At 41.3% G+C, this 22,925-nt stretch overlaps 1 protein-coding gene across 20 annotated transcripts in view; it reads left to right on the top strand.

Annotated features, from left to right (window-relative positions):
• TACC1 (transforming acidic coiled-coil containing protein 1) overlaps positions 1-22,925 on the top strand; it is a 125,828-nt gene that overhangs the window by 74,963 nt on the left and 27,940 nt on the right. For 6 of the 20 annotated variants that reach the window (XM_063668660.1, XM_063668663.1, XM_063668665.1 and 3 more), the window contains one exon: positions 17,654-18,770. The exons of 2 other annotated variants lie outside the window; for them this stretch is intronic. In XM_063668660.1, coding sequence (XP_063524730.1) covers positions 17,654-18,770 — 1,117 coding nt within the window. Of the gene's footprint in view, positions 1-13,589; positions 13,713-17,653; positions 18,771-22,117; positions 22,154-22,925 lie in introns of all 20 variants that reach the window. 12 more of the 20 variants (XM_063668664.1, XM_063668658.1, XM_063668662.1 and 9 more) reach the window with 3 other exon arrangements.

A 22,925-nucleotide genomic window follows, 5' to 3' on the forward strand; every position in this document is an offset into this window, starting at 1 on the left:
GTTTGTTTGTTTTTTGAGACATGGTCTTGCTCTGTCACTCAAGCTGGATTGCAGTGATGCAAGCATGGCCCACTGCAGCCTCAACCTCCCAGGCTTAGACAGTCTTCCTGCCCAGCCTCCCTAGTAGCTGGAATCACAGGCGCATGCTACCACGACTGGGTAATTTTTAAATTATTTGTAGAGAGAGGGTCTCCCTATGGTGCCCAGGCTGGTTTCTAACTCCTGAGCTTAAGTCATCCTCCTGTCTGCTGCTCCCAAAGTGCTAAGATTACAGGTGTGAGCCACTGCTCCTGGCCTTGCAGTTTTTATAGTATAAGTTGTCTCAGTCTGTTTTGTATTGCTGTAAAGCAGGGGTCCCCAACCCCTGGGCCTATTAGGAATGGGCCACACAACAGGAGGTGAGCAGCAGGGTGAGGGAGCATTACTGCCTGAGCTCCGCCTCCTCTCAGATCAGCGATGGCATTAGATTCTCATAGGAGTGCAAACCTGTTGTGAAAGGCACATGCCGGGGATCTAGGTTTTGCACTCCTTATGAGAATCTAATGCCTAATGATCTGAGCTGGAACAGTTTTATCCCGAAACCATACCCCTACCTCCCATCTCCCCGGTCCATGGAAAAATTGTCTTCCATGAAACCGGTCCCTGGTGCCAAAAAGGTTGGGGACCACTGCTGTAAAGGAATACCTGAGGCTGGGTAATTTCTGAAGAAAAAAGGTTTATTTGGCTCACAGTTCTATAGGCTGTAGAAGAAGCATGGCACAGGCATCTGTTTCTGGTGAGGGCATCAGGGAGCTTCCAATTATGGCAGAAGGCAAAGGGGGAGCAGGTGTGTCATATGGTGAGAGAGGAGAAGGAGAAAGAGAGAAAGAGAAAAGGAGGTGCTGGGCTCTTTAATAATCAGATCTGAGGAGTACTAATAAAATGAGAACTCACTCATGACCTTCAGGACAGCAACAAGCTGTTCATGAGGGATCCACCCCCATAACCCAGACACCTCCCACTACGCCTCACCTACAACACTGGGAATCAAATTTTAACATGAGATTTGCAGGGGACAAATATCCGAACTACATCAACATCTTATATTTCTTTTGTTAAATTATTTGCTAAATATTTTATTTTTGATACTGTTATAAATGGAATCGTTTTCTTAATTTTTTTTGGAATTTTCATTGCAAGTGTGTAGAAATACAATTGATTTTTACACATTGATCTTACATCCTACAGCCTTGTTAGTTTCATTTATAGTTTTTTGGTGGATTCCTTAGGACTTTCTATATGCAAGATTATGTCATCTGCAAATAGAGATAGTTTTACTTCCTTTCCAGTAGGGATACCTTTTATTTCTTTTCTTGCCAGTTACCTTGGTTAGAACTTCTAGAACAATGTTGAGTAGAAGTCGCAAGAGCTGACATTTTTATCTTGTTCTTGACCTTAGGGTGAAAACATTCAGTCTTCTATCATTAAGTGTGACGTCAGCTGTGAGTTTTTCATAAATGCCCTTTATTGAGGAGGTTCTCTTCTAGTCCTAGTTTGTCTAGTGTTTTTATTATAAAAGAGTGTTGGATTTTGTCAAATGCTTTTTCTGTGTGTATTGAGATGATCATGTGTGTTTCGTCCTCTGTTCTGTTGATTGTTGTGTATTATATTAATTGATTTTCAGATGTTAAAGCAACCTTGCATTCCTGGGATAGATCCTGTTTGTTTGTGGTGTATAATCCTTTTTATGTGTTGCTGGATTTGGTTTACTAGTGTTCTGTTGAGGATTTTTGCATCTATATTCAATAAAAGATGCTGGTCTGTAGTTTTTTTTCGCCCTTGTGATGCCTTTGTTTGGTTTTGGCACCAGAGTAATATTGGCGTGATGGAATGAGTTGGAAAGTGCTTCTTCCCTCAATATTTTTTGAAAAAGTTTACAAACAATTGGTATTAATTCTTTAAATGTTTGGTAGAATTCATCAGTCTGGCCCAGGTCTTTTCTTTGGGGGAAGTTTTAAATTTACCAGTTTAATCTCTTTGCCTGTTTTAGATTCATTCAGATTTTCTGTTTCCTCTTAAGTTGGTTTCAGTAGTTTGTGTCTTTCTTGGAACTGATCTATTTTATCCAAATTGTCTGATTTGTTAGCTTACAGTTACTCATAGTATCTTTTCTTATTTTTTAATGGAATTAATAAGCCCTACCGTGCCTTTTACACAGGGTTGATTTGAGGATCAAGTTAGGTAATGTTTATGGAAATGCTTTGAAGGCTGTATAAGTATGAAGTATTTTATTTGTTCTAAATTTTTAATTATAGGAAAACAATTGTTCTAGAACAAATTTTCATTAAATTTCTTTGCGTTTTTCACACTCAATGTCAAGAATAGCCCACTGTTACCACTGTTGCATTTTTTTTTTTTTTTTTGAGATGGAGTTTCGCTCTTGTCGCCCAGGCTGAGTTCAGTGGCGCCATCTTGGGTCACTGCAACCTCCGCTCCTGGGTTCAAGCAATTATCCTGCCTCAGCCTCCCAAGTAGCTGGGATTACAGGCACCTGCCACCATGCCTGGCTAATTTTTTGTATTTTTAATAGAGATGGGATTTTGCCATGTTGGCCAGCCTGGTCTCAAACTCCTGACCTCAGGTGATCTGCCCACGTCAGCCTCCCAAAGTGCTGGGATTACAGGCGTGAGCCAGTGTGCCCCGCCTGTTGCAATTTTTTATTTTTCAAATGGGGTCTCACTCTTTTGTCCAGCCTGGAGTGTAGTGGTACTATCACAGCTCACTGCAGCCTCAACCTCCTAGGCTTAAGCGATCCTCCTGCCTCAACCTCCTGAGTAGCTAGGACTGCAGGCAAACACCACTGTACTCAGCTAATTTTTAATTTTTTTGTAGAATCAGGGTCTCCCTATGTTGTCCAGGCTGGTCTCAAACTCCTGGGCCCAAGTGATCCCCCCTACTTGGCCTCCCAACTGTCTACGGTTTAGGAAGTTAACATTTGTGATTTGCTCCTCCTTTGTGAGTTGCGCTTGAGGGGAGAGATTATTGCCCTTGTTACCAAAGGAATATGAACTAAGATTGAGTTGAAAGGGCAATTAAAGTGATTTTTGGACCTATTTCCCTATTTCTTGGGAGATAGCAGAACATAGATCCTATAGTGTTAGGCTCAAAGGGCATCAGTGCCCCATTAGGAAGTCATCTTTGGGCTCTGACCCATTTGTTCCTGGGTAGCATTGAGAGCAGCTGTTTCCTTTCTTTTCTGAGGAATCGCTGAGCGTGGTCTATTCTTTGGCTTCCTAACCTCTCTCATAGCCCATACCTTAGATGAATTATTTACATTCCCTCCTCTTCCCAGCTTACTTCTAAGTCAATAATAAAGGTCCTTTAAAAATACAAATCAGTTGGCTTTCAAAAATAAAGCATCATTTTTTCTAGAGGTTTCTTCTTTTGCTAAATACGAAAACAAATTTAAAAAGGAAGTAACTCATTGAGAAAGGGAAGCTGGTGACACAGGAAATGACTCCTTTAAAAGCAGAAGTCCAGCTGCAGGGTTTTCTGTGCCCTTGTGGGCCTTGAGGTGGCAGTCCTATGGAGGCGGTGGTAGGGCTTTCCCCCCACCCCGATTCAGTACTCAGCTGGTCTCAAGGGGCTTTGAGTGTGGCTTTTGCCTCCTTAACTGGATGCTGAATAGGCTCCTTGCACTTATTTTGGGACTCAGTTGTGCCTGTGCCCAGCACAGGGTGTGCTGCTGGTGGTAAGGACCTGTGCTTGGTTGGTTGATTGGTTGGTTGATTGGATGGTGATCTGAGAAGATAACTCTGTGGTTCAATTTTAGGGCTTCAGGTCCTGGCAAAACGCCAGTTTAAATGAATTACAGAGTGCCGACATTGAATATCTGGTTTGGATCTTTATTAGAATTTCTTAATACTATGGCTTACAGTCAATTGCTTTTATATGTTTGTAAAATTTCACCATTAGTGCTGAGCCTTCCAAATTTGTAGCATCCTTTGTGTGTCTTTTATGTGGCCCTCAGTGGCAGAGACGCACACTTGGGGCTTGAATTCAGCAATCTAGGCCACTGCCTTGGTAACCAGGGCTTCTATTCTCTAGTTGTCAGAGGCTTGCTTAGTATGAGACATATTGCAACCTGGGCAGTTGTGTGAAGCTCTGAGGTCACCTCCACTAATGAGGACAGAGTAGAGGAGTGAGGGGATAATTCCATCTGTTTGAGATACCTGGCCCTAGTGTGGTTGTGTGGGTTCCCTGTCTGACTTCTGGGTGCTCAGAATCATGGCCCCGGGGGTTTGTTCTAGAGACAGGCCATCTGCTTCCATCCTGGCTCCATGCCTGCGTGCTTTCAGTGGTGTGACAGCACAGAGCAATGTCCTTGACTCCGTCATGCCATCAGCAGGAATCCTGGAGCCCTTCTTCCTTGGTTTATGGTCCATTTGGGCTTTCTCAGGTTCATCCTGTGAATGAAGAGAAATTAGATGAACGAAGATAGCTCTAGAATTAATTGAGGGGGGGCTCTCTAGCATGATTGAGTCATGGTCTGCCTGTGTGTGTGTGTGTGTGTGTGTGTGAGAGAGAGAGAGAGAGAGAGAGGGAGAGAGAGAGAAAATAAATTCCATCCCTCTGTCTTGGGAGGAGGAAGAGGGATGGGGCTGGCTAGGTTGAGGATGGGAGTCCTGTGATGAAATGGAAGCAGAGGAGAAATGGGTAGAAGGGGACTTGGTTTTGGGTAAGAAGATATTTTTGTGCTTACTAAGAAGGATTCTAGGCCTGTATTCTTGCTGCGCAATAGACTGTGTTTATGTATCAGTGGCTAACCTGTACTTGTGGAATATGCGGTTCTCTTCTATACCAGTTCTCTTATTCTCCAGCCCCAACTGGGTTTTCAAAAACACAGTTCTATTCTGATACTTACTTCCTCGAGTTAGCCTCAGACTCCAGAGGCTTAAAGGCTCAATCTCACAAAACCTCTCTCACTTCAGATGCCAATTGCAAGTCCGAGATCCCAGTCACCTGCACTTCTGTCTGACTTGGCTACAAATTTTGGGGTTTTCATACCCTCGCCCAGGTTTGATAATTCATTAGAATAACTCCGAGAATTCAGGAAAATGCTAAAGTTTACTGGTTTGTTATAAAGGATACAACTCAGGAATAGCCACATGGAAGAGCTGGGTGTAAGGAGTGTGCAGAGCTTCCATGCCCTCTCTGGGAATGCCACTCTCCATGCACATCTAAGTGTTTGCCAGCCCAGAAGCTCTCTGAAGCTCATACTTCCAAGAGTTTTTATAACTTGATCTTAAGCCCCCTTCCCTTCCCCAGATATGGGGGTGGAGAGGGCTGAAAATTCCCATCTTCTAATCATGCATTTGGTCTTTCTGGTCGTCAGCCCCCATCCTGAAGCCACTTGGATATGAGATATTGTTTATGTGTTTTGAGGTCAGAAAAAGAGCCAGCGTGTGTATATGAGAATACAGGAGACTTGTCCAAATTCTGGCAGCTTTCTCAATTATATGTCAGATGTCTAGAAACCCGTAAAAAGGGCTATCTATCTAAAGGACAGGAAGTGGTGGACAGATCTAAAAGGAGCTCTTAGACAATGTTTTGCCATACAGTTAAAATCTGGGAGGGAAAAGTCAAGCATAGCTGAGAATAATGCCAAATCTGAAGTGTTAATGCACATTGTTTTCCAAGTGGTTGCTGTTTTATCTCTTCTTAAATGAGATTCTACATGTAAAAGCAGCTAACCAGTTGATTCTCAGTATGTTAGTTGAATGCATTTCTCTGAAGTTTCAAAAATATTTTGTGATAACATTTCCCCTCTAAGACTTTCAAGTTTTTTCATAGATTTGAATTTTAACCCAGTATATTTTCAACATACCAGAGTACATACTAGAATATTAAGCTGTTTCCCTCAATCCTTAAAATTTTGCATTCCATACTTTTTCTTTTAAAAATACAGAGAGGGAGAGAGCTCTTTTTACTGAGAATAGTCTTTATCCTGAATAAGCGTAAAAAGCATCTGCTGTTTAAGATCACCCGTGGGCAATTCACACAACCTTTTAGATTTAGGGAAGGCTGACTATTGAAAGGAAGAGTTTCATTAACAGCAACAAATGGGCCAGAAGTGGAAATTTTGGTCTATTTGTGGATTTCCTCTTTGTTTGCTTTTAATTCATCTACTGATCTAATCTCTGTCTGTATTCACCAAGCCGCCAGGCAATGCTGTGCTTGTCAGAATCAAACTCATCAAACTCATTCTAGAGAGAGAGCCTTTCAGTGCCCTGGAAGAAGGTTTTTAGGGAACACAGGATTTCTGTAAAAATGGAAAGGCACATAAAGGTAGGTTAGTTACATAACAGTGCTTTCAGATGAAAAGCAAGGCCTGACAGCTGTGGCCCAAACTCCTCATTATGGGAGATTGGGACCTGGAGCCTACTGAGGATCTGGGTATATAACTTCTTAGTAAAAGTGACTTGTGGTGTGATACTTGAAGTTTAGGTTCTTTCCTTTCCTTTTTCTTTTCATTTCCCAGGGACTTGCTCTGTTGTCCAGGCTGGAGTGCAGTGGTGTGATCATAGATTACCGCAGCCTCCAACTTCTGGACTCAAGTGGTCCTTCCATCTGAGCCTCCTGAATAGCTGGGACTACAGGCATGAGCCACCACGCTTGGCTAATTTACTTTTATTTTTTTATAGAGGTGGGGTTTTGCCATGTTTCCCGGGTTGATCTTGAACTCCTGGGCTCAAGCAACACCCCCTACTTTGGCCTCCCAAAGTGTTGGGATTACAGGCATGAGCTGCTGGTCCTGGCCTAGTGTTTTAGGGCAGCACTAGGTATGTGGGGTCAGCTGGTACTGAGACACTTGCTGATAGTGTAAATGCAAATAGAATCTTACCCAAACATACCTTTTCAAGTTATGTGGTTAGTTTTTTTTTCTTTTTTTTTTTTTTTTTTATTCTCAGGGCTCCCCAAACTGGTTTAAGTAAATGAGCATTCTTCTCCCACCCACTGCCTCTGCCTGTTTGGACCTTCTCTTCGTGACTGAAGATGCCAGACCAAGATATGGGGTCTGCAGTGACTTGGTGTAGGGCTGGGCAAGTTTATTTACCTGGCACCTGCCCCGAGCTGGCCAAGAAATGACTGGGCGGGGGTGTCTTTTCGGTGGAGTTCCTTCAGCCCTCTGCTCAGCCTGGGGACTGAGCGAGGTGGTGTTTGTTTTCCTTCTCCATTCCACCATGACAGGGCCATGCGTTTTACAATGTAGCAGATAAGGCTCCCTATCACTGATGCTAACTTTGCATAAATCTCTTGATTCCCAGCTGCTTGACTGAGGTAGGAACACAAGTACCAGTGAGAGGAGCATGTGGGGGTGAAGCCATCTCACACAGTACTACCCTTCCTAGGTGCAGAGTGAGGAGATGTGCCACAGCTGTTGACCCTTCTTAAACTGCAGAGCGTTTGGTGTCCAGGGACAGTTGTTGGGGCAGGGTCAGACTTAGAGCTTTTGTCTTGTGCTGAGATGTGCTCCTTTTTCTTTCCTCCCCCTTCCCCAGCTCTTGGACAGCTTTGTGCTGTCACTGATTGTTGCACACCCCCTTTTGAGAATCTCAGGGACTCAGTTTGGTAAAAGCAGCTGGTGGAGATGATGGGGAGAGGGGGAAGACTCTAAAAGGAGTGGGTACATGTGGAAGAATGCGGGAAAGGCCCTGTCCTTGTGTTATGGAGATTAGGGCAGAAATAGAAAGCTAGGAGAGAGTTTGGCAAAAGGTGATTCTCATAGACTTCTTTCTTTGGGGGCTGTGGGACTGATGGTGAAGGAGTCTGGGTAACAGAAAAAAAAAGAACCCCAAGAGGTGGATGAGTGTGGGACTTACAGAAGGAGGGGAAAAGGGCTTCTCAGCTCCTGACAGCTGAGTGTTGGTAGCGCTTTACTTCTCTTCCCTTTAACCCTTGGGTTTTCTGGAAGCTGTAGGGAAAGAACACATAGCCCTGGATATTCCGGCTCTGGGATCCTATGAAGAAGAATGGTAGTAAATGTTTAGGAGTCATGACAAAAAGAGTGGGAGAGAAATTACATAACTGTAAAAAAACTTTAAAAAACTAGGATCAGCTTCCAACACTACATACAAAAGTAGAACTTCTATTCCCATTGCCCAGATAAAGGACTATCAAGATTTTGCCATACTTGTTTCCACCATCCTCTTTTTTTTTTTTTTTTTTTTTCATTTTGTTGCTTAGGTATTTTTAAAAGCAAGTTCCAGATATCATGTCATGATACCACCTATGATGTAATTATCAATAATATTACTCTTTTAATTTAAAAATATATTTAAAATTCAGGTTTTATCTTACATTAGATTTATATTTTTTAGGTAAACTTTTCTTTTAAATAAACTTCTGGCTGGGTGCAGTGGCTCACACCTGTAGTCTTAGCGTTTTGGGAAGCCAAGGCAGAAAGATCAGTTGAGGCCAGGAGTTTGAGACTAGGGTGGACAACATAATAAGACCCCATTTCTACAAATTCTTTTTTTTAATTAGCTGGGCACACTGGCCATATGCCTGTTGTCTCAGTTTCTCAGGAGGGTGAGGCAGGAGGATTGTCTGAGCCTAGGAGGTTGAGGCTGCAGTGACCTATGAGTGCTCTGTTGTACTCTAGCCTGGGTGACAGAGCAAGACCCTGTCTCCAAAAAATAAATAAATAAGTATTTAAAATTTTAAATTAGGATTTGAAATATGTTACAGCTCAAAGATGAAAGTGTAGAATGGATATCACTTATTATTATGTAGTATTCAGTGTGAATTAACGATGATCACATCTGTATCCATGGCTCTGGTGATGTCATATATTATTCCCAGCCCAGATTTCTTCTCTGAACATACTTCTACCTATTCAACATCTCTGCTTCAAAATCCCAAAACAGGCCAGGCGTGGTGGCTCACACCTGTAATACTATCCCTCTGGGAGACTGAAGTAGGAGGATGATGTGGGCCCAGGAGTTTGAGACTAGCCTAGGCAACGTAGTGCGACCCTGCCGTCTGTACATGAAAATTATAAACTAGCCGGGTGTGGTGGTGTGCCTGTAGTCCCAGCTACTTGAGAGGCTGAGGAGGGAGGAAAAGTTGAACCCAGGAGGTCGAGATTGGAGTGAGCCAGGATCATGCTACTGTGTTCAAGCCTGGTGGGTGACAGAGTGAGACTCTGTCTCTAAAATAAATAAAGTATAACAATGTATTTAAGCTATGTTTAAAATTTCTTTGTATTTAAGCTATGTTTAAAATTTTTTTGAAATGAAATATGGAATGATAAAAAAAAAACCTGAAACAGATCTCAGCATGTCCAAGGCCAAACCCATGGCCCCACTCCAATAGTCCCCAAGCATTCACTAGTATTTCCTGAATCTCACTGAATGGCGCACTAGTCTTCTAGTTTCAAAGGCTAAAACTTACAAATCATCTTTGCTACCTCCTCCTACTTCAGTCCTGTATCCAGCTTATCACACAGCCTTATCAGTCTCACCTCCTTATTTCCTCTCTAGAGCATAACTTCTCCTCCTGTTGCGGGAAGTCAGGGACCCGGAATGGAGGGACTGGCTGGAGCCGAGGCAGAAGAACATAAATTGTGAAGATTTCATGGATATTTATCAGTTCCCAAAATTAATACTTTTATAATTTCTTATGCCTGTTTTTACTGCAATCTCTGAACATAAATTGTGAAGATTTCATGGACATTTATCAGTTCCCAAATAATACTCTTATAATTTCTTATGCCTGTCTTACTTTAATCTCTTAATCCTGTTATCTTCATAAGCTGAGGATGTATATCATGTCAGGACTACTATTGTACAAATTGTGGAGCATGTGTGTTTAAACAATATGAAATCAGTGCACCTTGAAAAAGAACAGAATAACAGCGATTTTCAGGGAACAAGGGAAGACAACCATAAGGTCTCACTGCCTGTGGGGTCGGGCAGAATAGAGCCATATTTTTCTTCTTGCAGAGAGCCTATAAATGGACATGCAAGTAGGAGAGAGATTGCTGAATTCTTTTCCCAGCAAGGATTATTAATAATTAATACCCTGGGGAAGGAATGCATTCCTGGGGGGAGGTCTATAAATGGCCGCTCTGGGAGTCTCTGTCTTATGCGGTTGAGATAAGGACTGAAATACGCCCTGGTCTCCTGCAGTACCCTCAGGCTTACTAGGATTGGGAAATTCCAGCCTGGTAAATTTTGGTCAGACCGGTTCTCTGCTCTCAAACCCTGTTTTCTGTTAAGATGTTTATCAAGACAATACGTGCATAGCTGAACATAGACCCTCATCAGTAATTCTAATTTTGCCCTTTGCCTTGTGATCTTTGCTTTGCCCTTTGCCTTGTGATCTTTATTGGCCTCAGAAGCATGTGATCTTTGTGACCTACTCCCTGTTTGTACACCCCCTCCCCTTTTGAAATCCTTAATAAAAGCTTGCTGATTTTGCAGCTCAGGGGACATCACGGACCTACCGATATGTGATGACACCCCCGGCGGCGGCCCAGCTGTAAAATTCCTCTCTTTTTATACTCTTTATATCTCAGACTGGCTGACACTTAGGAAAAATAGAAAGAACCTATGTTGAAATATTGGGAGTGGGTTCCCCCGATACTTCCTGTTCATTAGCCTCACCCTTGTCAAAGCCCTTAGAATAACATACTAGCAGTTTCACGTGTTCCATTTTTACCCTCTTTAATCCTTTTCCATATTGCAACTGGGGTCTGTTCAAAATGTAAACCTGAGTATATTCTCTGCTGCTTAAAAACTCCTTATGGCTTCCTGTTGCTCTTAGAATAGAACCAGATTCTTGACAAGGCCTACAAGGCTCTGTAAGCATGATGCCTTTCTATTTTCCCATCCTCATTTCTCCCCTTCATTCTTTCAATATTAATCAATATCTCTCTTTCCTGCTAGTCTCTAAACTGCATGAGAACAGAGCCCTCCTCTTTTTTGCTTGCTGTTACATCCCCAGTGCCAAACACAGAGCCCAGTACATAAAAATACTTAGGTATTTGTTGAATGACTGAGTGAATGTGTGAGTGAAATGCAGGGGTGAACCATTCCTGATGGATAGGGAGCTGGCTTCTCTTTGCACTCATTGCATGATTGTTTGTTTTCTCTTATATTGAGTTGAAATCTACTTTCCTCTTAATAGTTGTCCACATGATCCTAATTTTTTCCTCTGAAGCTGCAATAATTATAATCCCTTTACCTCAAATGCCCTTAAAATATTTGTAGACTCTATAGTGTTTCTTAGTTTTCTAGGCTAAATATCTTAGACTAATTGTTTACAGATACACCACCTTGATCCACATTCCTCTAAGGACGTTCATTTTTGTTCACAATTGTTTTAAGATGAGGAGCTCAGAACTGAATTCAGAATCTAACTGAACTCACAATCTCAGATGTTATGTGATCGAGGAGACTACAAGAAACTGTTCTGGCCATGAAGAGATGAATTTAACATATGGTTTAGCACCCAGGCCTTAGAGTTTGGACAGATTTGGTAAAATCTGTCATTAGTGGTAAAGACTGATGTCTTGGTTCAAAAAGATAATCCCAGTGAACTCTTAGTAGCCCATTGCCTGGTCCATCCAAACCCTCAGTGCATTTTACTCAATACTGTTGTCATTTATGTTTCTGTTTATCTGTTAATAGGATCTGAGATTGCATTTGCTTTGTGCTCAGTTATGCCACCGTGGGTTGTATTGAGTTGCAATCACATGTTAACTGCAATCACATGTTAGAAAATGTTGACCAGTTGCTCAGGTAGGTCTCTCATCCTGTACTTATATACAGGTTTGCTCTTCACCTCTGGGCTCCTTGAAGACATTGCATAGGACATGGTTGTAATGCCCATCCTTTCATATCAGAAGGGTTTATGTATTTGTCTCTCGTTAGGTGACATCAGTTGATCTCAAAATCTTGGGACTTGAGTTCTCTGTGCACTTCAGTTTGGATACATTTGGTCTCAGAGGGCAGAAATCCATTCACACTAGCTCAAATATGTATACATCATTGAGAAAGGGGAGTTTCATGGAAATTAAGTTGGGGCAGTGTAGGTAGGCCTTTGTGGGCATTGAAAAGTCCTCAGGTACCTCCATTCTCTATCACTTGTCTACTGGGATAGGATGGTCTTCTGTCTTTATTTTATCCTGACCTCAGCCTCCTACAGATCCACTTACTGTCTTAATTCAGATTCTTGAGAGAGAGAATCTGTTATTTGTATCACTTGGATAATCAAATAGAACTTATTTAGGAAAAGACAGTAGAGCAAGGGTCTACTGCAGTATATCTGATGTGATATTAATATTCTGTAGGTCCAGAGGAGCCATTGGACATCAACAGCTTAAATGTTAGGGATGCAAATGGGTACTGAGTTCCCAGGCACAGCCTGATAGTTTCAGGGTCAGAATTCTATGCAGTGAGCAGATTTGAATGTTTGGAAGTTAAAAATACAGTCATTCACCACATAATGACGTTTTGATCAATGACTGACTGCATATACGATGTGATCATGTAAGATTATAATACCATATTTTTACTGTACCTTTTCTGTGTTTAGATACACAAATACTTAGCATTGTGTTACCATTGCCTACAGTATTTCAGTACGGTAACATGCTGTTCAGGTTTGTAGCCTAGGAGCAATAGGCTATACCATAGGTATGTAGTAATATACCATCTAGGTTTGTGTCAGGTACACTCTATAGTGATCACACAGTGACCTGCACAATGATGAAATCACCTAATGACAGATTTCTCAGAATCTGTTGTTAAGCAACACATAACTGTATTCCCTGTTCCACAGAACAGGGTTTAAATAATCAGACTGTTTCAAAAATAAATGGAAAACCTCTCATGTCTGGCCTAGAGTCACCTCTCTATAGACAGAAGTACTAAAAGAACCAAATAGAAGAACCAAATAAAAAATCAATTGGAAAACAAACCCAAAGCAAATGAAAGGAGGTAGTTGTTGTCCTAACATTTAATATAGGCTAATTAGTTTATGGGTAAATACACTTTATAAATTGTACACAAGAAAATACACACCCATGTAATACCAATATTTTAGAAGTAGAATTTTTATTTTTACCAAATCCATCATGATTTACTTAGGTAACAAGTTCTTCCAGTATATCAGTTTGATTTATAGTAAAATGTAGTGTAAAATAGTTTTCTAGATGGAGAAACAGTGGCTCAGGACCATTTCTTGCTTGTCAGCATATGGAAAGGGTGGCTCTCCCACCATGCCACATCATCCACTCCCGCTGGGCACACCAGGATAAAGATGTTAAAATACAACCTTTTGTATAGGGTTTTCAAGATCCATTACTTAGAATGGGATCATCTGTAGTACAACTGAGAGATGCTGAAGTTCTCCTTAAAAGGTCATGTGTATTAAGTTCCTAGAAGGCCTGTTCATCCCCACTTACTTCCATATCACCATTTTTAGAGATGCGCTTCCCACTTTAACCATAGTTTTCAAAATCTTAAGGCAGTGGAACCTTTTCCTTAAAGAAAAAATTATGTGGACTCTAATATATAATAGATTTTTTGTTTGTTTTTGAGACGGAGTTTCGCTCTTGTTGCCCAGACTGGAGTGCAGTGGCGCGATTTCAGCTCACTGCAACCTCTGCCTCCCAGGTTCAAGCGATTCTCCTGTTTCAGCCTCCCAAGAAACTGAAATTACAGGTATGCGCCACCATGCCCAGCTAATTTTGTATTTTTAGTAGAGATGGGGTTTCACCATGTTGGCCAGGCTGGTTTTGAACCCCTAACCACAGGTGATCCGCCCACCTCGGCCTCCCAAAGTGCTGGGATTACAGGTGCAAGCCACCAAGCCCGGAAATATATAGTAGATTTTAAGGTGATATATATTATAGTTGTAAAGATTAAAAACATTAGTTTTAAAAACAATGGGATTTGTGAGATTGAAACATACAAAATAACTAAATCAGAGTCTAATTAAAAACTAAGCCGGATGTGGTGGCATGCACCTGTAATCCCAGCTACTCAGGAGGCTGAGGCGGGAGGATGACTTGAGCCCAGGAGTTCAAGATCAGCCTAGGTAACATAGTGAGACCTTGTTTAAAAAAAAAAAAAAAAAGAATCAAATTTATTTCAGTAGTGTTTGGATTACATGTTATTGAAAGAACCTTGATTTATGCAGGTCAGTAGTTGCAGATAAGTTTTTAAATAATTCAGCTTAGTACCTGAGAGCATGCCTTAATTAAACTATTCCAAAAGTCTGAAAGAGGAGCAGAGGGGAATTTGTGTTTCAGATTTGAGTTATTAACAATATCTAACAATTCATCCAATTTATTAATTTTATAGATGTAATTTTAGAAATAGTACATAAAGTGGTTCCTCATGAGTTTAAATAAATCTTTTTGGTAGAAAATACAAAACTGAGATATTTAGAAGTATCATTTTTAAAAAATCTCCGATAATTTAGTGCTGTGTCTATTAAATAGTCACTGTTAAAAGGCACATTTCCTGTTCTGGATGTTCTCAGATTCTCCAGCACCAACTGGGTTTCCAAAAATTCAGTTCATTTCTTAAACTGTCTGTCCTTAGTGCAGACCCCACAAGTTAAGGTCTCAGTCCCACGAGACTGCCACCACTTCAGATACCAGTCACAAGTCTCAGTGCTTCTGAGCAACTGGCTATAAATTTGGGGATTCTCATAACTCCTCAGTTTCAGTAATTTGCTAGAACGACTCACAGATCTCAGGAAAATATTTACTGGCTTATTGTGAAGGATACAACTCAGGAACTGCCACACGCAAGGGATACGTAGGGCAAGATATCCCCATACCTGCAGGGGTGCAGAACTTCCACGCCCTCTGGGCACACCACCCTTCCAGTAAGTCAACATGTTCACCAACCTGGAAGCTCCCTGTCCCTGTCATTTAGGGGTATTTATAGAGGTTTCATCACGTAGGTGTGATTGATTAAATTATTGGCCTTGGTGATTAAGCTCATTTTCCACCCTTTCTCCCCTCCCTGGAAGGAGTGGGGATGGTGCTGAAAGTTGCAACCCTCTAATCTTGGCTTGGTCTTTCTGGTGACCAGCCCGTTCCTGCAGCTGTCAAGGGACCCCCAGCACCCAGTCATTCATTAGCACACAAAAGACACTCTGACCAGTCAGGAGGTTCCAGGGGTTGTAGGAGCTCTGTGCCAGGAACTGAGGACAAAGACAAAATACATATTTTTATTATACCACCTGTGTTGAATCTAAAAAGCTGACAATAAGCACCAAAACTTAAAAGGAGCGATAACTATCTAAACCTTGATATAATCAAGACTCAGTGTTGTACAACTGGCCTGTCTTTTAACTGAGCCAGTTGTACATGGAAACACATGGATATTTGCAGCCCTAGGGTGTTGATGGCTTGTTTTTAGTTGTCTGCCTCCCCATCATCAGCACAAAGAAACAATAACACATTTATAACAGTTCACATGCATGGACAGAGATAATAGACTCTGTACACATAAGTGAAATTGTCAGTACAGTTTAAAATGTTCTTGTTAAAATTTTGTGTGTATTGCAGTTGAGTTTTTAAACTTTTTATTTGTGAAAAGTTGCACAACTGTATGACAGAGAAAATAGTACAATGAAAACTCCCATATACCTATTCCTGGACAACAGTTACCAAGATTTTGCCATACTTACTATCTCTTTTTAAACCTTTTGAAATATGTTAAACCAAATTCTCGTTATGAAGCACTGAGACGTTTTAACACATTTTAGTATTAATATTAGTTAAACATATATTTAAAAGAAAATTTTTAATTGGACATTTGTAGAATATCTGAAGTATGTTTGTGAAGTATAATTTATAAACCACTACCGAATAATAATCATAAAAGATTCATGAGAAAGGTGTGTGAATGCTTTAAAAAAACTATTCCAAATCCCAGCTACTTGGGCAGCTGAGATGGGAGGATTGCTTGAGCCCCAGAGTTTGAGGCTGCAGTGAGCTGTGATCATACCACTGCACTCCAGCCTGGGCAACAGAGTGAGAGACCCCTTAAAAAAAACAAAAAAACAAAAAACAGGCTGGGCGCAGTGGCTTATATCTGTGACCCCAGTGCTTTGGGAGACCAAGGCAGGCAGATTGCTTGAGCCCAGTGAGACCAGCCTGGGCAACTTGGCTGTCCTGTCTCTACATAAAAAATAAATTAAAATAAAAATTAGCCAAGCTTAGTGGCTCATACCTGTGGTCCCGGTTACTTGGGAGGCTGAGGTGGGAGGATCACTTGAGCCTGGGGAAGTCAAGGCTGCAGTGAGCCATGATCAGGCCACTGCATTCCAGCCTGGGTAACAGAGACACTGTCTCAAGAAAAACAAAAATAAAAACTATAGCTATGATATTCCAGTGGTACTTAACTCATCCTGGATTAGGATTAGGAAGTAGGATTAGAAGGTCATCTCTTAATTTCCTTTAAAATCATGAGATATTGTAACCAATTCACTGAGTTTTTCTGTGCTACTCTTGTTTCAGATATCTATGTTAGGAAATCACTTTGTGCTTTAACGAAATTACCTCATTCACACCTTCCTAATATTTGCAGCACTTATCCTAGTAAGACCGCAATTAAAAAGGATTTTTATTTTTCACAAGTGATTTAGAGAATTCCTGGTCTGACTTAGAGACAGAGGTTCTAAAGAAAAAATAACTTTATTGTTTTGTAATTTGTGTTTTAGTAAAATAAGGGCTATTTGTTTTAAAGCCATTTCCATATCTGGTTTTTCAAATTAGCTTTCTTATTTGGTTCTTTTAGTTTTTAGGTCTACAGAGAGATGATTCTGAGTTGGTAACAGTAGATTTTTTAAATTTATTTTTGAAACAGTCTTTTTAAATTCTGTTCTGTGGATACATGGCTTTTTTTTTTCTTTTTTCTTTTTTTTTTTTTGAGACAGAGTCTAGGCTGGAATGCAGTGGCGCAATCTCGGCTCACTGCAACCTCCGTCTCCCGGGTTCAAGTGATTCTCCTGCCTCAGCCTCCTGAGTGACTGGGACTACAGGCGTGTGCCACCATGTCTAGCTAATTTTTGTATTTTTATTAGAGATGGGGTTTCACCATGTTGGCCAGGATGGTCTCGATCTCTTGACCTCATGATGTGCCCATCTTGGCCTCCCAAGATACTTGTGTTTTTAACATCCAAAGATTCAAATCTGTTCACTGCATAAAGTTCTGAACCTGAAGCTGTCAGACTGTGCCTAGGAATTGTCTCAGCGCCAATCTGCCTGCCTGCACCGTAGCTGTTGGTTTCTAAAGATTCCTCCAGACCATTTTTACCCTACAGAATGTTAACATCACATAATAATACATTGCAGCAGACTCTTGCTCTATTTATCCTTTTTCTAAATAGCTCTTTTGGTGTACTTACTATTCGTATCACTTGGATAATGCACATACACAACTTAGGATAGGAAAATTCATTTTAGGGTGTTGTGCCAGCTCTTCTCTTTCAGGCTGTGCTGCCATCCTTCCTGAACTTTAGAGATGCTTAATAAAAGCAAAGAGGGAAGAACTTGCTATTTGTTTATATGAATTCAGGTAAGAGAGGATATTTACCAATGACAGATAATTCTTTAATAGACGGTTTTTGTGTTTCATTTTAGAATCACAAGAAGCTGATGAACAGCTTGTAGCAGAAGTGGTTGAAAAATGTTCATCTAAGACTTGTTCTAAACCTTCAGAAAATGAAGTGCCACAGCAGGCCATTGACTCTCACTCAGTCAAGAATTTCAAAGAAGAACCTGAACATGATTTTAGCAAAATTTCCATCGTGAGGCCATTTTCAATAGAAACGAAGGATTCCACGGATATCTCGGCAGTCCTCGGAACAAAAGCAGCTCATGGCTGTGTAACTGCAGTCTCAGGCAAGGCTCTGCCTTCCAGCCTGCCAGACGCCCTCCAGGACGAGGCGATGACAGAAGGCAGCATGGGGGTCACCCTCGAGGCCTCTGCAGAAGCTGATCTAAAAGCTGGCAACTCCTGTCCAGAGCTTGTGCCCAGCAGAAGAAGCAAGCTGAGAAAGCCCAAGCCTGTCCCCCTGAGGAAGAAAGCAATTGGAGGAGAGTTCTCAGACACCGACGCTGCTGTGGAGGGCACATGTCTCCCCAAGGCATCCTACCACTTCAGTCCTGAAGAGCTGGATGAGAACACAAGTCCTTCTTTGCTAGAAGGTGCCAGGTTCCAGAAATCTCCCCCTGACCTTAAAGAAACTCCCGGCACTCTCAGTAGTGACACCAACGACTCAGGGGTTGAGCTGGGGGAGGAGTCGAGGAGCTCACCTCTCAAGCTTGAGTTTGATTTCACAGAAGATATGGGAAACATAGAGGCCAGGAAAGCCCTTCCAAGGAAGCTTGGCAGGAAACTGGGTAGCAAACTGATTCCCAAGATACAAAAAGATGGCATCAGTAAGTCAGCAGGTTTAGAACAGCCTATAGACCCAGTGGCACGAGACGGGCCTCTCTCCCAAACATCTTCCAAGCCAGATCCTAGTCAGTGGGAAAGCCCCAGCTTCAACCCCTTTGGGAGCCACTCTATTCTGCAGAACTCCCCACCCCTCTCTTCTGAGGGCTCCTACCACTTTGACCCAGATAACTTTGACGAATCCATGGATCCCTTTAAACCAACTACGACCTTAACAAGCAGTGACTTTTGTTCTCCCACTGGTAATCACGTTAATGAAATCTTAGAATCACCCAAGAAGGCAAAGTCGCGTTTAATAACGTGAGTGACAATGGGCGCTGGGTGTCGTGCTCTGTGTCTTCTCTGTTGAGTTTGGCAGCCAGCTACTTTTGGCTTTGGTGAACTGAATTTACCTTTGAGGTGCACCGAGGTTCATACAAAGCTTATAACGTTATCCTGCAGTCTTCACTATTTGGCCTAACTGTTGTGTGGAATCAGAAATACCAGAGGTTTCCTTTTCAGATTGTTGTCTTATTTCTGAATCCTTAGCTTAATCAGCTAAGCTCTTTTCCCTTTACCCTAGAGACTTTTTTATGTTTTAAAAAAATAGACCGGGCGCGGTGGCTCACACCTGTAATCCCAGCACTTCGGGAGGCCGAGGCAGGTGGATCACTTGAGGTCCAGAGTTTGAGACCAGCCTGACCAACATGGTGAAACCTGTCTCTACTAAAAATGCAAAAATTAGCTGGGCATGGTGGTGCACACCTGTAGTCTCAGCCACACGGGAGACTGAGACATGAGAATTGCTTGAACCCAGGAGGCAGAGGTTGCAGTGAGCCGAGATCACGCCGCTGCTCTCCAGCCTGGGTGGTGACAGCAAGACTCCATCTCAAAAAAAAAAAAAAAAAAAAAAAAGAATGGCATGAGATAGACAGGGAGAGATTTGATGGTTTTCAGAAATCCTGGCTGGACTGTTAGGAGTCGCGTTATAGACAATTCAAACATCAGTGCTGGCCACCGTCTTCATACTCTTTATGGATAAAACAGAAATTCCAGTCCTATAGCTTACCTCTGTAGCGTCAATAATGTGGGAAATGGTCCAAAAGGGTCTTGTAGAAAGAAGACTTTTTACATAAACAGAAAGCTGTGATTTTTGTGGGAAACAAACCTACCACTAAAATTGATGAGAATTCTTGTCTCCATGTGTAATTTCTGGCTTATCAGCCAGGAGGTCAATTTTCAATAAGAATCAAGAATATTTTAAATGATCAGTTAAAACTGAGTAAATTAGTTGGTTTAGTCAATCCCCCATCTCTCCTGGGAAATTATCTGACTTTTGCAAGGTCCTTGGGGTTTTCAGTATAATTACCTAAGGTCATATTCCATATCAAGTTTCAGTTCAACTTTGCTACAGGATTACTTCATCACAAAACTTGAGTAGATGATAATACAATCATACATCCTTAGCCACGGGGTAAGCCACAGGGAAATGCATCCTTAGGTGATTTTGTTGTGTGAACATCATCAAGTGAACTTACTCAAACCTAGGTGGTGTAACCTACTACACACCTAGGTTATATGGTACAGCCTATTACTCCTAGGCTACAACGCTGTACAGCACATTATTGTACTGAATAGGTGCTAGGTGTGGTGGCTCACACCTGTAATCCCAACACTTTGGGAGGCCAAGGTGGGAGGATCCTTTGAGGCCAGGAGTTCAAGACCAGCCTGGGCAACATAGTGAGACCACCCCCACTGATTGCCTGTCTCTTAAAAAAAATTAATTAGCTGGGAGTGGTGGTGCATGCCTGTAGTTCCAGCTACTCAGGAGGTTGAGGCAGGAGGATTGCTTGAGCCAGGAGGTTGAGGTTGCTGTGAGCCATGATTATGCCATTGTACTCCAGCCTGGCTGGCAGAGCAAGACCCTGTCTTTAAAAAAAAAAAAATTACTATAGGCAGTGTAACACAATGGTAAGTATTTGTGTATCTAAACATATCTAAGCATAGAAAAGGTACAGTAAAAATATAGTATAAAAGATAAAAAATAATACACCGGTATAGGGCCCTTACCATGAATGGAGCTTGCAGAACTGGAAGTTGCGCTGAGTGAGTCAATGAGTGGTGAGTGAATGAGAAGGCCTGGGACATTACTGTACACTACTGTAGCTTCTATAAACATGGTACACTTCAGCTATGCTAAATTTATTTAAATTTTTTTCCTTCAATAATAGATTAAGTTTAGCTTACTGTAACTTTTATCAACTTTTAAATTTTTAAAGAAGTTTTGACTCTTGTAATAAAACTTAGCTTAAAACACAAACACATGGTACAGCTATACAAAAATATTTTCTTTCTTTATATTCCTATTCCATAAGTTTTCTTTGTGTAAAATTATTTATTTATTTACTTTTTAAAATTTTTGTTAAAAACTAAGACACAGACACACACATTACCTAGGCCTACCCAGGGTCAGGATCGTCAGGACATCACTAGACAATAGTTCCATTATATATTTTCAGTTCCATTATAACCCTATGGGACCACCATCGTATGCATGACTGAAATGTCATTACATGGCACCTGACTGTACATCCTTTTGTGGCCCTAAAAAGGGCCACATTTTACTAAAAAGTTTGAGTAAAGTGTAGATATAAAGAAGGACCAATGAGATGCAGGATGAAATATGGGAGTATGAGAAGCACTGTGTTTGTACTTGTCACTGTAGATCAATTGGGGAAATGCTTCTCAGCATTGCTGTGACTTAAAGAAAAACTCCAGATATCATGGTAACTTACAGCAGACAGGAAGACGCCCAGAGGTTTAAAGAGCAGAAGGATCAACTTCAGGACCAAGAAAGTAGAGAGATATAGGAGCCAATTCCTCAGCAGCCCCAGAATGGCTAAGGGGAGTGAAATGTCATTAGTAGCTCTCGATCTGTTCTTTGATTATATATAAGCAGTTAAATGGTTGTTGGAAAATATTATTGATTGGGTGCCCTCTTTTGTGGCTTTTAAGGTTGGTTACTCCTCTCTCGACAGCACTTAGGGTATGTACCGGGCACATCACTGCCTAGGTACTTCCTCCCCTAAATGTGGGATGCTTCTGCCTACTGAAGTTGATAAGGAGTCATTTATGAGTCTTTGAGTTGCATGCAACCAGTGCATTAAATAAGATGAAATCTGGGCCAAAGAAAGGGTAATTTATTCTACACTTTATATTCAGCAGCAAGAAGCACCATCTCTCGAGTCCTGCCACCCTCACCCAGTAGCCTTTTTCCCCTTTTCTGTTTTTGTTGAATGAACTTCTTGATCTAATACACTTAATAGGGCTTCTTTTAAGTCCTTATGCAATCAAAAATCTTGTTGTCTTGTTCTTTTTAGAAGAAAGGAGTGCTAGACCTCTTGGAAGTTTATTTTTCATCTGTAAATTTGAATTTGTGGCATTTCTGAGTGTTTCTACCAGTCTCTTTTGTAGTTGAGGTCTGTTCATCATTCACTCACTAGTGATAACATTCATGAATATGACATTTTTAATTTGTATCTCACCTCATAGAAAGAATTGTGCAGCTTTTACATCTGCCAGACTAGAGTTGAATATTCCAGTCTTCACATGATTTTTTTCTCCATCTGTCTGTCTCTTTCCTGTCTCTAATTTTGTTGGTGCATCAGGACTACTGAACAAGTGAAATTTCTCTGTTTTCTGTTGTAAGTACTCCTGCCGTTTCTTTTGTCCCTGGGACCGTTGGCAGTTTCCTCTTTCCCCTCCCCCAGCCATCTCTCCATAGCATGTTTGCTTCTAATTCTGAGTTTGATCTTCTGATGATTTTTTTGCATTTCATCAGTCACTTCATGAGTCAGCTTAGCCTTGCAGTTGTCCGTACCTAAGGGAGTGGGGCTTGGCCTTTACACCTTAGGTGCTAGAGCTTGCGCTCCCTGGCTTGGCAGGTGTCACGTGGCGCTTTGACAATACCAAAAGCTGGCTTGGCACCAAGATCATCACAGCAGTGGTTTGAGGGACTGTTCTGCTATTTAATATTGGAAATCATTGGCTTTTTTGGTAGGATAAAGCTACTGGCTTGGAACAGTTAATAAATTTTACTGAGTCAGCTCAACTTGAGTTTGGTGGCAGAGGGTAGCACTCAGTAAGAAGATTAGGGAAAGAAGATCATGAACTGGTGATTATGCACATTCCGGTAACTTATGTGCTTGTCTTTGTATTTTTTCTCACAAAAGAAAAAAAGTTGCAAATAATTTTTTCTCTTTTTTTGGTCACAGTGGTGTTTTTACTGGAAATTCTGAGTTTATTAGAACAGAATCTGAATTAGTCCTGTGATCACAAGTTGTGTGCTAATCTACAAATAACAGGTGGTTCAAGCTTCCCAAGTTTCAGGCTTTGTGCAGCGTGTGACATTCATCTTCCATCTTACTACTTAATAGGAATGGTAACAGTTTACTCACATATTTTTATTTTTATACT

Source organism: Pongo pygmaeus, chromosome 7 (genome assembly GCF_028885625.2).
Source record: "Pongo pygmaeus isolate AG05252 chromosome 7, NHGRI_mPonPyg2-v2.0_pri, whole genome shotgun sequence".
In the NCBI taxonomy this organism is placed as follows: Eukaryota; Metazoa; Chordata; class Mammalia; order Primates; family Hominidae; genus Pongo; species Pongo pygmaeus.